The sequence below is a fragment of the Chrysemys picta genome, chromosome 7 (genome assembly GCF_011386835.1).
Source record: "Chrysemys picta bellii isolate R12L10 chromosome 7, ASM1138683v2, whole genome shotgun sequence".
Lineage (NCBI taxonomy): Eukaryota > Metazoa > Chordata > Testudines > Emydidae > Chrysemys > Chrysemys picta.
This window is the reverse complement of record NC_088797.1, coordinates 109,834,030-109,845,741: the sequence shown is the minus strand read 5'-3', so window position 1 is coordinate 109,845,741 and position 11,712 is coordinate 109,834,030. Positions and strand designations below refer to the sequence as shown.

At 40.9% G+C, this 11,712-nt stretch overlaps 1 protein-coding gene across 1 annotated transcript in view; it reads left to right on the top strand.

The window, feature by feature from the left end:
* Positions 1-265: 265 nt before the first annotated feature.
* Positions 266-11,712, top strand: part of LOC112059256 (deleted in malignant brain tumors 1 protein) — a 50,099-nt gene continuing 38,652 nt past the window's right edge. Inside the window, exons 1-5 of the mRNA XM_065552284.1 lie at positions 266-423; positions 2,613-2,642; positions 3,080-3,125; positions 3,960-4,111; positions 7,099-7,301. Coding sequence (XP_065408356.1) covers positions 3,102-3,125; positions 3,960-4,111; positions 7,099-7,301 — 379 coding nt within the window. The 5' untranslated portion in view covers positions 266-423; positions 2,613-2,642; positions 3,080-3,101. The remainder of the gene's footprint in view (positions 424-2,612; positions 2,643-3,079; positions 3,126-3,959; positions 4,112-7,098; positions 7,302-11,712) is intronic.

The window sequence follows — 11,712 nt, the reverse complement described above, 5'->3', positions numbered from 1 at the left end:
CCATCTACAGCCTCAACCCTTTCATGCCATCAGCAGTAGCTAGGAAGAATAAAGCCCCTGGATCCACCCCAGAGATGTGAAAGGTAACTTTTGATTCATACGTGAGTAAAAGGAACGTGGGGTATTTTACACCAAGGATGTTCTCCAGGAAGTGAGAAGTGCAACTGTTCAAATATCTTCCTGCAGAGACCAGGAAGTTATAAAATAAAATAAAACCAGGAACACCTTCATCTGAGACTGAAATGAAATCACTTTGTATTGATTTACTGTAGACGCAGAACAGAATATTGAGCCGCGCCCCTCCATAGTCAGTGCCTATAAATTCTGATGCAGCTTTTGTCAGGCAACCTGACAAGATGGGTACCACAATGTTCTTCATTTGGATGATACTGTTAATTTCCGAAACTCTGCAGACTACCACAGGTAAAATGCCTACAATTCTTGAAAAGTCATTCTTTCAAAAATGTAAAGAGAAGTTTTGCTCATTGTCACTGGGTCCACATTTAGAATTTCCAGTCATGGCAATGGGAGTTCTGTGCAAAAATTAAAGGTAATGTAGGGCCACATTGGCTAGCACAGCTTTGTTCTGTTGAAAAATGTGAGCCAAGGAAGCTAGTTAACTATAACTATTATTTGAACCATGTAATAAACTGCTCAGTATGATTAAATTAACCTTGCTCCCACTACCTAGGGTTTTGTGTTAAGGGCTTGTATCACAATTGAAATCAAGTCAATCAATATACTGTAAGTTACTGATTTCATGTCTCCAAATCTTTGTGTTCAGGGTGGGAATTAAGGAGGGATGTGGTTTCTCTTGCTAAAAAACACATTTATTTTAAAGTGCTTCAAATGTAATATTTCCAGGTCCACAATGAATCACCCAGTTTATATTTCATTAAATATATTTTAATGACATGTAATCAGATATGCTTGTAAAATTATCATAGTGCACTTGAGGCAAATGAAATATTACATACACCCCAATATGCCGGCATCTTCCCTTTGTCAGTGATTTTCTTTCTTGCTATGTTATATGATTAGTTTGGGTAAGTGGTTCAAAATGTTAAACCAACCTATTCTAAACAATCCTGTAAAGCTCATATTATATAGCTTAGACTGTGTACTTGGAAACACGGTGGGTGATTTTCATAACTAGTATGTAAGCAGCATTATAGTTATTTTTATTCACATCAGGCCCTTGATTAAATGAAAATTTTAAAGGTCGAGTGTGCTATAGAGTGTGTCTATCTTTTCAGTGTATTGATGAATGGTTATGTTATAACAGGGGTATAAGGATATATGAGTGAACCCTAATTGTAACCTTAAAGCTGGGCAACTTCTTCAAAACAATTTAAAAATCTGGCTCCTTCCCTAATCTGAAATATCCTTCCTACCCTACCAATCATGGGATCTGAGTTACCTGTGTGCTCCCTACTGAACAGATGGCTGGCCTCCTAACTATCTGACCTAGCCACCTTTCTTCCTCTAGTCTCTCTCTGTGTGTGTTTCTTTCTCCCCATCCCCTGTTTCCTCCTCAGATGCTCCACATCTTTCCTCCCTCAGGATGCCCTGACTTCTGCTTCCTCCAACTTCTCCCACATTTTTCCTACTAACTCTCACCATTACTGCCCAGTCCCTTGAGCACTGCTTCCCAGTGGGAGAGATTATTTCCAGTGCTCTCTATGCATTATGCCATTGGTTGTTTCAGGCACCTCTGTATTTTTGGCACCTTTCACCTGTGTTGCAGTGAGCAGACCTGTAAACTTACATCCCTAATGGACAGCTTAAGCAAATAGAAAGATGAGAAAGAGGTAGACAATGGTGGCTCCCTTATAACCTTTAGCGCAGAGCCCTCAGCTGGGATATGGTTGACCCAGGTTCAATTTCTCTCTCTACCTGATGCAGAGCAGAGATTTGAATTTGGGTCTCCCATGTCACAGAAGAGAGCCCTAGCCAATGGACTATGGGATATTTGGTGTGGGGCTCTCTGAAACTTTTCTTTTGAAGGTGGTCTACTTTATATAAATAATTAAATAGTCAGTGGAGAAAGGACTCGAATTTGGGTCTCCCACATCTTAGGCGAGCGTCCCAACCATTGAGTTGAAGGGTATAAGGAAGCTTCCTCCAACTGTTTTGTGACTCTAACCCTTTATTTCCTGTGCTTCTATTTTAAAATGCTCCAAAAATCATTTCATTTGATCTAACATAATGTTTTTGTCATTTTGATGATATTTGCGGGGGGGGGGGGGGGGGGGGGGGGGGGCACTTTCAGTTTCAGATCAAACCAAATGGATTTTTTTTTTAATTTTTTGAAACTGCCAGAGAACTGAAAAATCCTTTATTCACCCAGTCCCAGTGTTCAGTCCTGCTATTGATAACAGATATAGACTGACTGCAAGAAAATATAACTTCAGGTCACCTGTAACTGACCAATAGCATCGTGCATTGCTTCCAAATTTACAGTTTCAATTCTATGCAAATTGCAAAATGTTTTGGTATTGCCGAATCTACCTTTTTTTTCTGGAAAAAGTTTTGGCCTAAAAATTTTGCCCAGTTCCAGTTATAAAACACTATTCACTGATGCTAAAATTTCTCACATTTCACCCTAACAGTTTCTGGATATACAACAGCTTCAGAAACAGGTAACTTATCACTTAAATATTATCCATCAAGAAATAAATTTTAATATGCTGACATGCACATGTACAGAATCACTACTGAAATTTATTACAGGCAGAGCTGCTAGTGCCACTTTTACTTAAGGTTGCCTAACACTGTCCATGATAAGGTCCAATTTTCAGTTGCTTATAACTTTGCCAAACTTCAACCATTTAGGCTCAAATCCATGAATGTTTGCCACACACTGATGTATTTTGGGAAGTTTCAACTACAAAATTTCTTCTGTTTTCAAAAATAAGATTAGGGAAAACATGTTGCTTTGCCCAGGTTAAAAACATTCTTTAAACTGTTTCATTAAGGAGCTCTTGAGCTTCCATGATTGGGTGTAGGGAGCTGGAATTTTGGCCACCCTGTGAAAATTCACCATAGGTCTCTAGTTTTGCCTGTTATCTTCCTGCAGAAACACCGGGATACACTCCATCATGGCCCCTGGTATACAACAACTGGTAAGTGCTAACTCATGCTGGTTTCTTTCAGAGATTTCTCTTTTATGGGATTCTGTGCTTGAAATGTTTCGCAGCTGTAACGTATGATTTCAGGGAGCTGTTGGCATGTGACTGAAATGAGAGGAAGGACAGGTTGAATAGCAATATGAAGGGCCAAAAGTCAAACCTGGTTCAGTACATTTGTTGAACTGTACAGATGCATGTCACAGCCATAGTCTAACATATTGTACCCTCAGAGAATTGAGGTGTGGAGAATAAATATAGTTCTCCTCAGTCCATTCCACACACTCTAACTTCTGTTCCCTGTCCTTCCCCAGGAGATAGTAAGGCACATTTGCAACAGTTACAATTTTTCTTTGAGGATCAGATTTTCAAAGTGCTCCTCCTCCTCCCTGCACGTATGATTTTTTTGAGCTTGTTAGCTGAAAGGCAACTTTGTGGAAGGAGGCAAATTTTCCTATATCCAAAACAAAGAAACGTTCACATGAAACTCTGAGAAGTTAACCACTGATTTCTACACAGTTTTAAAAGTGTTTGAGCTGACTTCTGTCCTTACTGACATCAGTATAACTCCATTGACTTCAGTGGAACAGGCTGGAATACAGTTCTGTGGAGATTTGTACACAAAACCTTGCTATTCTGTGCTTGAAGAATGGAATTATCCTAGTCATGTCTTTATTTCCCAATAGCTGGGGATCACACTTCCTGTGTGTAGCTTTTTTTATTCTGATTGTCACAATCCAATATGACCTCCCACACTCACAAATTAATGTTTCTGTAACTATAATTGTTCTTACAGAAATATTGGACCTTTGCTTTTATGTATGTTTTTAGCCTATTACGACTGTGGTGGCCACCTCTCAGGTTTTTTCTGGGGAATTCTCTAGTCCAAACTATCCTAGTTACTATCCAAGCAATGCACGATGCATCTGGGAAATACAAGTGGAATATAATAGTTACGTATACGTCCAGTTTGACCATATTGCGTAAGTAAAGCACTAGATATTTATAAGTAATTTAGCCTTTTTTGATCTTTAATTATTGTGCTATCCAGTTGGTCATTTATTTTCACTGATCTTTATTAGAGGGCCCTTTAACCATTTGAATGCATTATGGATGTATGAGTAGCACCATTAAGCATGTATGTTCATCCCATTTAATGAATTTTCCTGACTCACGTCTATACTAATTACATTTCTATGTGCACACCTGACTTCAAAAGCACCAGACTGGGTGCATTACATGGGTTGGTTACATTGCAAAAGCTCTGAAAGGGTGTTGCAATTAGGCTTCATTTTTACAAAAAAATATTCTGTCTTCTATGTGCAAGTGATATATATAATTGCAATTTCACGTCATCCAGCATATGTACAAAACGTTAAGTATAATAAATACAATAACTTGGGGAATTCAGGAGATTAGGCTGTGCTCTTCATCTAATGTTGATTTGTAAGTAAATTGCAGTGCACACATAACATAACATTTTGAAATTAGATCACGCATATGGTAACTTGAGGACATAAAGAAATGTTCTCAGAACATCAGTCCTATCTATACCATGATATTATATCTTCGTTTGGTTAAAAGTATGCATGAAGCATTTTTATTTTCTCATAGGTTTCTTTAAAGAGGATTAAAATTGTAATGTTAAATATTAAATTTGTTAAATCTTCACCTGGACATTTGTTGATAGAGGGTGAGCACATTGTACAGTAACATAGGGCATGTTTACACAGCAGTGAAAGCCTGGGGTTAGTGGGACTCAAGTCAGCTGACCCATGTCAGGGAACCCTGGGCTTGTGCATTTACACTGCATTTTAAACCTAGATAAAGGATTTTCTGACCGGAGCTCTAACCTAGGGCTCTGGCATCCACACTGCAGTGCGCACACCCAAGTCAAAGTAACCCTATCCCAGAATGCCTAGCTTCCCCTCCCCCACACCCTAGCATTGACACTCTAACCCGACGAATATGTTGCACAGTAGGGAAATTCTACTGCCCATTCTCTTTCCTCCTGTGACAGTGCTACTGATGGGACTCAGGTGCCCATAAGGAGCTATGAGTACATATACCACATTATTAGCTCATTTGGTAGCTGTTTCAGGAGAATGATTGCAGCTAGAAAAGGCTTTATACTGAGCTACTATCTAATCTGAGAATTGGTCTCGCCACCTCTAGGCTGAGTCACATTGGCAGGAAAATGCCCATGTGCACCTGTTCTGAGGATAATTAGGACATCAGTCTCCAGGACTGTCAAACTAGGAAACATTGCAACTCTTAAGATTCAAAATGGGATTTTCAATGAAGGTGTTTTTGTTTTGCTGGTTTTTTATTTATTTTTTGCTGTCTGTTTTGAAGTTTAATAATATGTGGGTTACAGAGGAGAAACACTCACACACCCCAGCCTGGCTTCTGCTGGCTGCAGAGCAAAATGCATCCTCAGAGCTTGGCGTGCAGTATGTTCCACCCCCCCCCAGGAATCCATTATCCCCTCTCCCGCTGCACCCTGGGAGGCAGGGATAGGGGATCCCTGGGAGGCTTTTGGGCTGGCTCCCACTCACCACCCGCAAAGTGCACACTGTCCGGATGCCCCCGCATGCACAGCCCCAGGGAGGGCAGAAGGGGTCAGAAAGCATAGCGGGGACCACGCGGCTGCCCTGCAGGGAGGGGGAACAGCCAGAGTGTTGGGGGGTCATCCCTTCCCTGGCCATGCTGAGCCAGAAGCTATGTTACTCCCCCTCCCTGTAGCCGCTTCGTTCCCACTCTGCTCTCTGCCCTCTTTGCCCCCATGGGGCTGTGTGTGCAGGGGTGCCCAGACACTGTGCACCAACATCTGGCTGTGCTCTTGTGACCAGGAAGCAGCTCTCTTTGCAAAAAGCTTCTTCTGATCAGTCTCTATTGAAAACGCTGCAGTTTTCTGATAGTTAGGGCCCTGCCAAGTTCATGGCTGTGAGAAACATGTCACGGACCATGAAATAAGCCCTTTCCCATGAAATCTGATCTCCCCCGTGCTGCTTTGAGCACCTCAGCCGGGGGGCTTTCACTGCGAGTACCAACCAGGCTGGGGAGGGACAGGACTTGTCCTTTCCCAGCACAGCCACTGGCAGGAGGTAGGAAAGATCAGACCCATCTCCGGTTACCTTTTGGGTTGGAACCCCCACAGTTACAACAACGTGAAATTTCAGATGCAAACATCTGAAAATGTGAAATTGACCAATTAAAAAACCCTCTGGTTGTGAAATTGATCAAAACAGACCTTGAATTTGGTAGGGCCCTACTAACAGTGTACTTGCAGACCGGTGTTCAGCAGGCAATGAGTTAGTGCTCATCTGAGCTGCTGCACTATGCAAAGTGAGGTGTGGCTTCCTTTTGCAATAGAGTGCAATACACTGTACCACAGATTGTTGGCATTGAGAGGACTAAGGAAGTTGCCCCAAGGAACTCTGGGATAAATCTGGAAGACTTCTGGGACCTGAGTGAAGCTACGGCTGCATGCAGACAGAAAAGTAATAGGGCCCAGGCCCGAGGTCCCAGCTTAACATTGGCTCGGACCCCCTCAGCCCTGCAGAATCCTGTCACCCTAGGTTCGAGTTCCAGGTTAACACAATTGGTGTATGGATGCAAGGGGAGTTAGGTTGAGTCTGGGCTTAAGCTCAGGCTTACATTGCTGTGTAGACATACCCATAATTTCCACTAAAGGCCACATTTTCAAAACATGGCCTCTAACTGTGTGTGTGTGTGAAACCTGCCACTTCTGCATGAACGAACAGTCCAGTGTGCCAAAAATGTAGTATCTGTGGTCGGCAAGTATTTATCTGCATGCCTGCAGAAATGCTAGCAACTGGCACATGTGTAATGAGAGGTCAGGCTACTATAGACTGCAGGCCAACAGTTCTGGGACACTTTCAACAAACTGTTTTGACTGACAGCCAAAAGGATAATTTACAAGTACAGTATAACTTTCCCTCCACAGACTGGAACCGAGTAGTAACTGCAATCACGATTTTATTGAAATCTATGAGCGACAGCCAAATGCATCTACTTTGCTGGGAAGAATATGTACTGGTAGCTATGAAATATTTACATCCAATTCAAACAGAATGACCGTTGTGTTTTCGAGCGATGGCAGTTACCAAAATACAGGATTTCATGCTTCTTATTATACTGTCTTCATAGGTAAGAATAATTACTTTGTCTCAGATATGCTGGTTAGCATGGAGCATATATTTTGTGAACCTGGCCAGATGAACTAATTATTTAGGATTCTCATTCTTTCTCTTATATTATCCATTTTTATTTCTTCTTTGACAGTAGATAGTTTTAGCAATTTCAGCGGAATGGGAGAGTTTTACAACACTTCATGTAGGTTACGAATGTAAACAGGGAAAGTTCCATATGTAAAGAGAGTATGAAGTTTTCCAGAAAAATATGCACCCTGCACAAAAATGCCCTTACTCCACAATCAAAGGGGGAGGAACATTGAGTGGTCACAGGGGAAGGATACAGTGCCCACATGGTGGGGGGGGGAGTTGGCTAATGTGAGAGAGCATGTGTGGCTGGGAAAGGGGAGGCTATCTCTTAAGGTCCACCACCTTCCCCATTGGCTGTAGGGGAGGGAATGAGCTAGCCTTTTGGCTCTTGTGCACCCCCCACCTAGCCGATTTAAGCTTATCCAGTCTTTTCAGAAAGTGTCTTGCTACAGCTAGTTACCCTGTCCTCCATCACCTTAGTTTAGCATCAGTGCTGTGGTATTTAGGATGTGTTAGTGATTTAGGGGTGCACAGAGGGTGAGGAGCTGAGGATGTTGGTGACGGAATATTTTATAGGCCTGGCAAAAATAAAGCTGAGCTCAGCCATGATCAAGTCGTGTTCAGTGGGTCGCTGAAAATGCAAATGGATTGGTTCTTCCTTTTCCATCCACCAACCCTCACTAACACGTGTCAAGAGTGCAGTGAGAGTAGGCTGTGGAGCCCCAGCAAAGCTACAGGGAAGATTCAGTTTCCCTCAGCGGAGAATTTGACGCTTACCAATTAATACAAATCTTAATCTAAATGTCAGAATATGGGTTCTGTTCAAATAACCATTCAAACTTTGGAACCAAATGGTAGTGTTCTAGTTTGCTTCTCTGGCAGACCGAGGTTCGCTTTCATAAGCCTAACTATGCAGTCTTCATTAGCTGGCAGGATGATGGAAGGTTAGAAAATCTTGGCATTTTAGGAAATTGGCAAAAATGGCAACAAGCTCTTACCCTGATACATGGGAATCCCCAGGAAAAAGCAGAAAATAAAAACCATTATTTATTATGCAGAGAATCTGCAAAATATAAAATTAACTCAGATTTATCATAATAATACTTTACATTTATATACGGGGGTTAATTTATGGATCTCAAAACAGCTTACCTGGAAGTAAAGGATATTTATCCCCATTTTTACAGATGGGGAAACAGAGACATAGAGTTTAAGTGACTTGCCAAGGGCCACACAACAAGACAGTTAAAAATGTGGGAGTAGAAACCAGATTTCTTGACTCCCAACACCATACTAGAGCCACTAGGCCACAGTTCCTTCCTTGTCATATAACATTTTGCTATATGTACATTACTTGCTCTTCTCTCAACAGGCTCTGGTGGTATAAAATAGGGATGACCGGAAAGCCAGAACATTCTGGTTTGGAGAATAATTTTGAGGTGTTAAAATTTGTTTTCATTCTGCCTCAGAACAAAAATGAGACTGTTTGGATTTTAATGAAAAAGCACAAGAGTTTTAGCGCAAGCCCTCCCCACAATAGCCAATAGCATGGTACTTAAGGCATTCACCTATTATGCAGAAAACCCAAATTCAATGCCCTGCTCTACCTATCTGGGAGCAGACACTTGAACCTGGGTCTCTTACATCAGGTGAGTGCCCTCACACACACTGTGCCAGAGAAAACCAACCTCTCTCCTGGACCTAAGACATCTCCCAGTGAAAGGTTTGTTGAAACAGATGTTTCCATGAAAAGTTTTTGTTTTGATGAATCAGCATTTTCCAACCAAAAAAAAAAATTTGTCAAAAAATTCCCAAGCAGCTAGAGTATAGCATCCAGCACTAGGGTGACCAGACAGCAAGTGTGAAAAATCGGGACGGGGGTGGGGGGTAATAGGAGCCTATATAAAAAAAAGACCCAAAAATTGGGACTGTCCCTATAAAATCGGGACATCTGGTCACCCTATCCAGCACATTAACATAAGGATAGGCTATAACCAGATGCGTGATTCAAACTCCTTAGTGTTTTTCATGATTTCGGAGGTGGGAGGTTGGGGAAGGGGATGAGGGAGGAGAGAAATTACACTAGTTGGAAAAAGACTATTGCCCATTATTTCACAAATCATTTCCCATGTCTTTCAAAGACTGGTGAATGGATGGAACAGATGTGAGGATCATGTTGAACTTTATTACAAATGAAATTGGGCAAGGGTTTGTGATGATTAATGGAACACACAAAGCAGGGGTTGTTTGAAGGCAGCCTGGATGTGGATAGGGCATTTCAGCAACAAGAATTGTATATTTTGGTCAGGACTCAAACATTTTTCTCCTTGATTATCTGCATTGTGGAGGTAATGAATCCTATCTTTAGGACTACCTTAGTCTAAGAAGGGACTCATGTAACTGTGGTCCCAGTGAAGATGTTGATTCCATCTCTACAGGCATTTTCTGATTTTTGACCAGTTCTGCTATGCTTACTCACATAGAGGAGTGCCTTACTGCCATAATCTGAAAGATCCAATGATTTTAGATGACCTTGTTATGGGGTACGTTCCTACACAACATGAGTAAGAGTTTAAGAATTGGGCCCAGAAGAAGGAAAAATAATCCTACAAATACTTCTGCACATAAATAATTTGAATCATCCAAGAAGGTCCCATTGGCTTCAATGGAACTAGTGGTGTGAATAAAGTTACTCATAAAATACAACCCCCCCCCACATTTATGTTTTTCCATGGCTCTGGCTCACTGAATAAAATCTGTCCAGAATTTTAAAAATGTATTAATAAACTTAGAGATGGAACAGAACCAAAACCATGAATCCAAATACACTTGACCTTTGGGAACATTTAGATCCATGCCTAAACTGTGGTTTGGGCCTATCTCTAATTTAAATGTTGTTGCATGCCTGTTAGATCTTTCACTATGCAACCTTTCATTGTGGGGATAAGATGAAGAAGGTCATAATACTTGGTATGTTCTGTAGGCTGCCTGAGTGAAAACCTTTTAAGTTAAGAGTGCCTCAACCGATAAACCAAAATCAAGGCTGCTTCAGTTTTGGACATTTCTGCCAAAAACACATTGCTGAAGATATTTAGCAGGGCATAGGTGCTCTTAAAGAGACTTTGTTTGCTCTCATTTTTATTCTCTAATAAATATTTATTGCATTTTAGTCCTGTGAACCCTTCATCATCAGGAGGTTTATTTACTAAATTCCTAACAGGTACATGTGTGCAAAGCCAGTGAAGCCAAAGAGGTTGCACAGCTGGTACAGAGGGCGTGATTTGCCCTGCAGAATCTTTATTACTGATGATGATAAAAAGGAAAAGAGAGAAAGAAAAGGGCTTAGAACTTAGAACCCAGGATGGACATGCATGACTGGCAAACAGGACAAAAAATAAAACCCAGCACTGGTTTATTTCTCAACTTGAGTATGTTTGATATGGAAATTGATGAGACAATAAACATGGAACAGGATGGAATCACTTTTCAGAGCAGAGCTGTACTATAAGAGAAATAAGATGGGGCCAGTGAGCTTACTAATTAAACTCCATCCAGCCTTTTCTCTTGCTCACCAAAATTTTTTAAAAAATACTACTTTCCCTCTCTGTCACTCATTTTCCCCATTCAATTGCAGTGAAATCTTTCTATGAATTACTTATTGGTAAAAATAATTGGTTAAAATTGCTACCTTATTTATGTGAATTTGATCCTGGTGTCTTGCCCTTAACTCATTAGAATATAGCATAAGTTGCAAGTCAAAATGTGCTTGGTGGTGTTTTTCTATCAATTTTCTATCACGGTACTCTTAGTTCAACAGAATTCAGGACTGGGATAGTCTCAGTGTAGGGAAATAATCACATTGTCTGCTCACACTAAACTTTGCTCAAATCCATTTTTAGGCGTCCCTTACTTCAGTGAGCATCAAATAAATAAAATGATTAGTAATCTGAAGAAATCCAAATGTATTTTTTTGGTTTGTATCTTCTATAAAAATGCTCAGTACTACTTAATATTTGGGAATAGCCTGAACATTATTTAGATTCCCAGACTTGAAATTAATGTAAGTTATGGAACTGATAGTTAATACCCTTAGGCATTTCCGAATATCAAGGATCTCTCACAAGATGAACAATTCCATAGGCACCAATCCAGTCAAGCACCTAAACACATGCTTAACTTTAATCACGTTTAATCCATTGGTTTCAAGTCAATGGAATTACTTTCTAGCTTGTGTACACATATGTGTTGATAGGATTGAGGCCTAAGATTGCATTCCTCTGAATTACCTAGTGATTTCAGAGTGCAGTGCAGCTTTGAGAGACCCCCTGTTTCTTTGG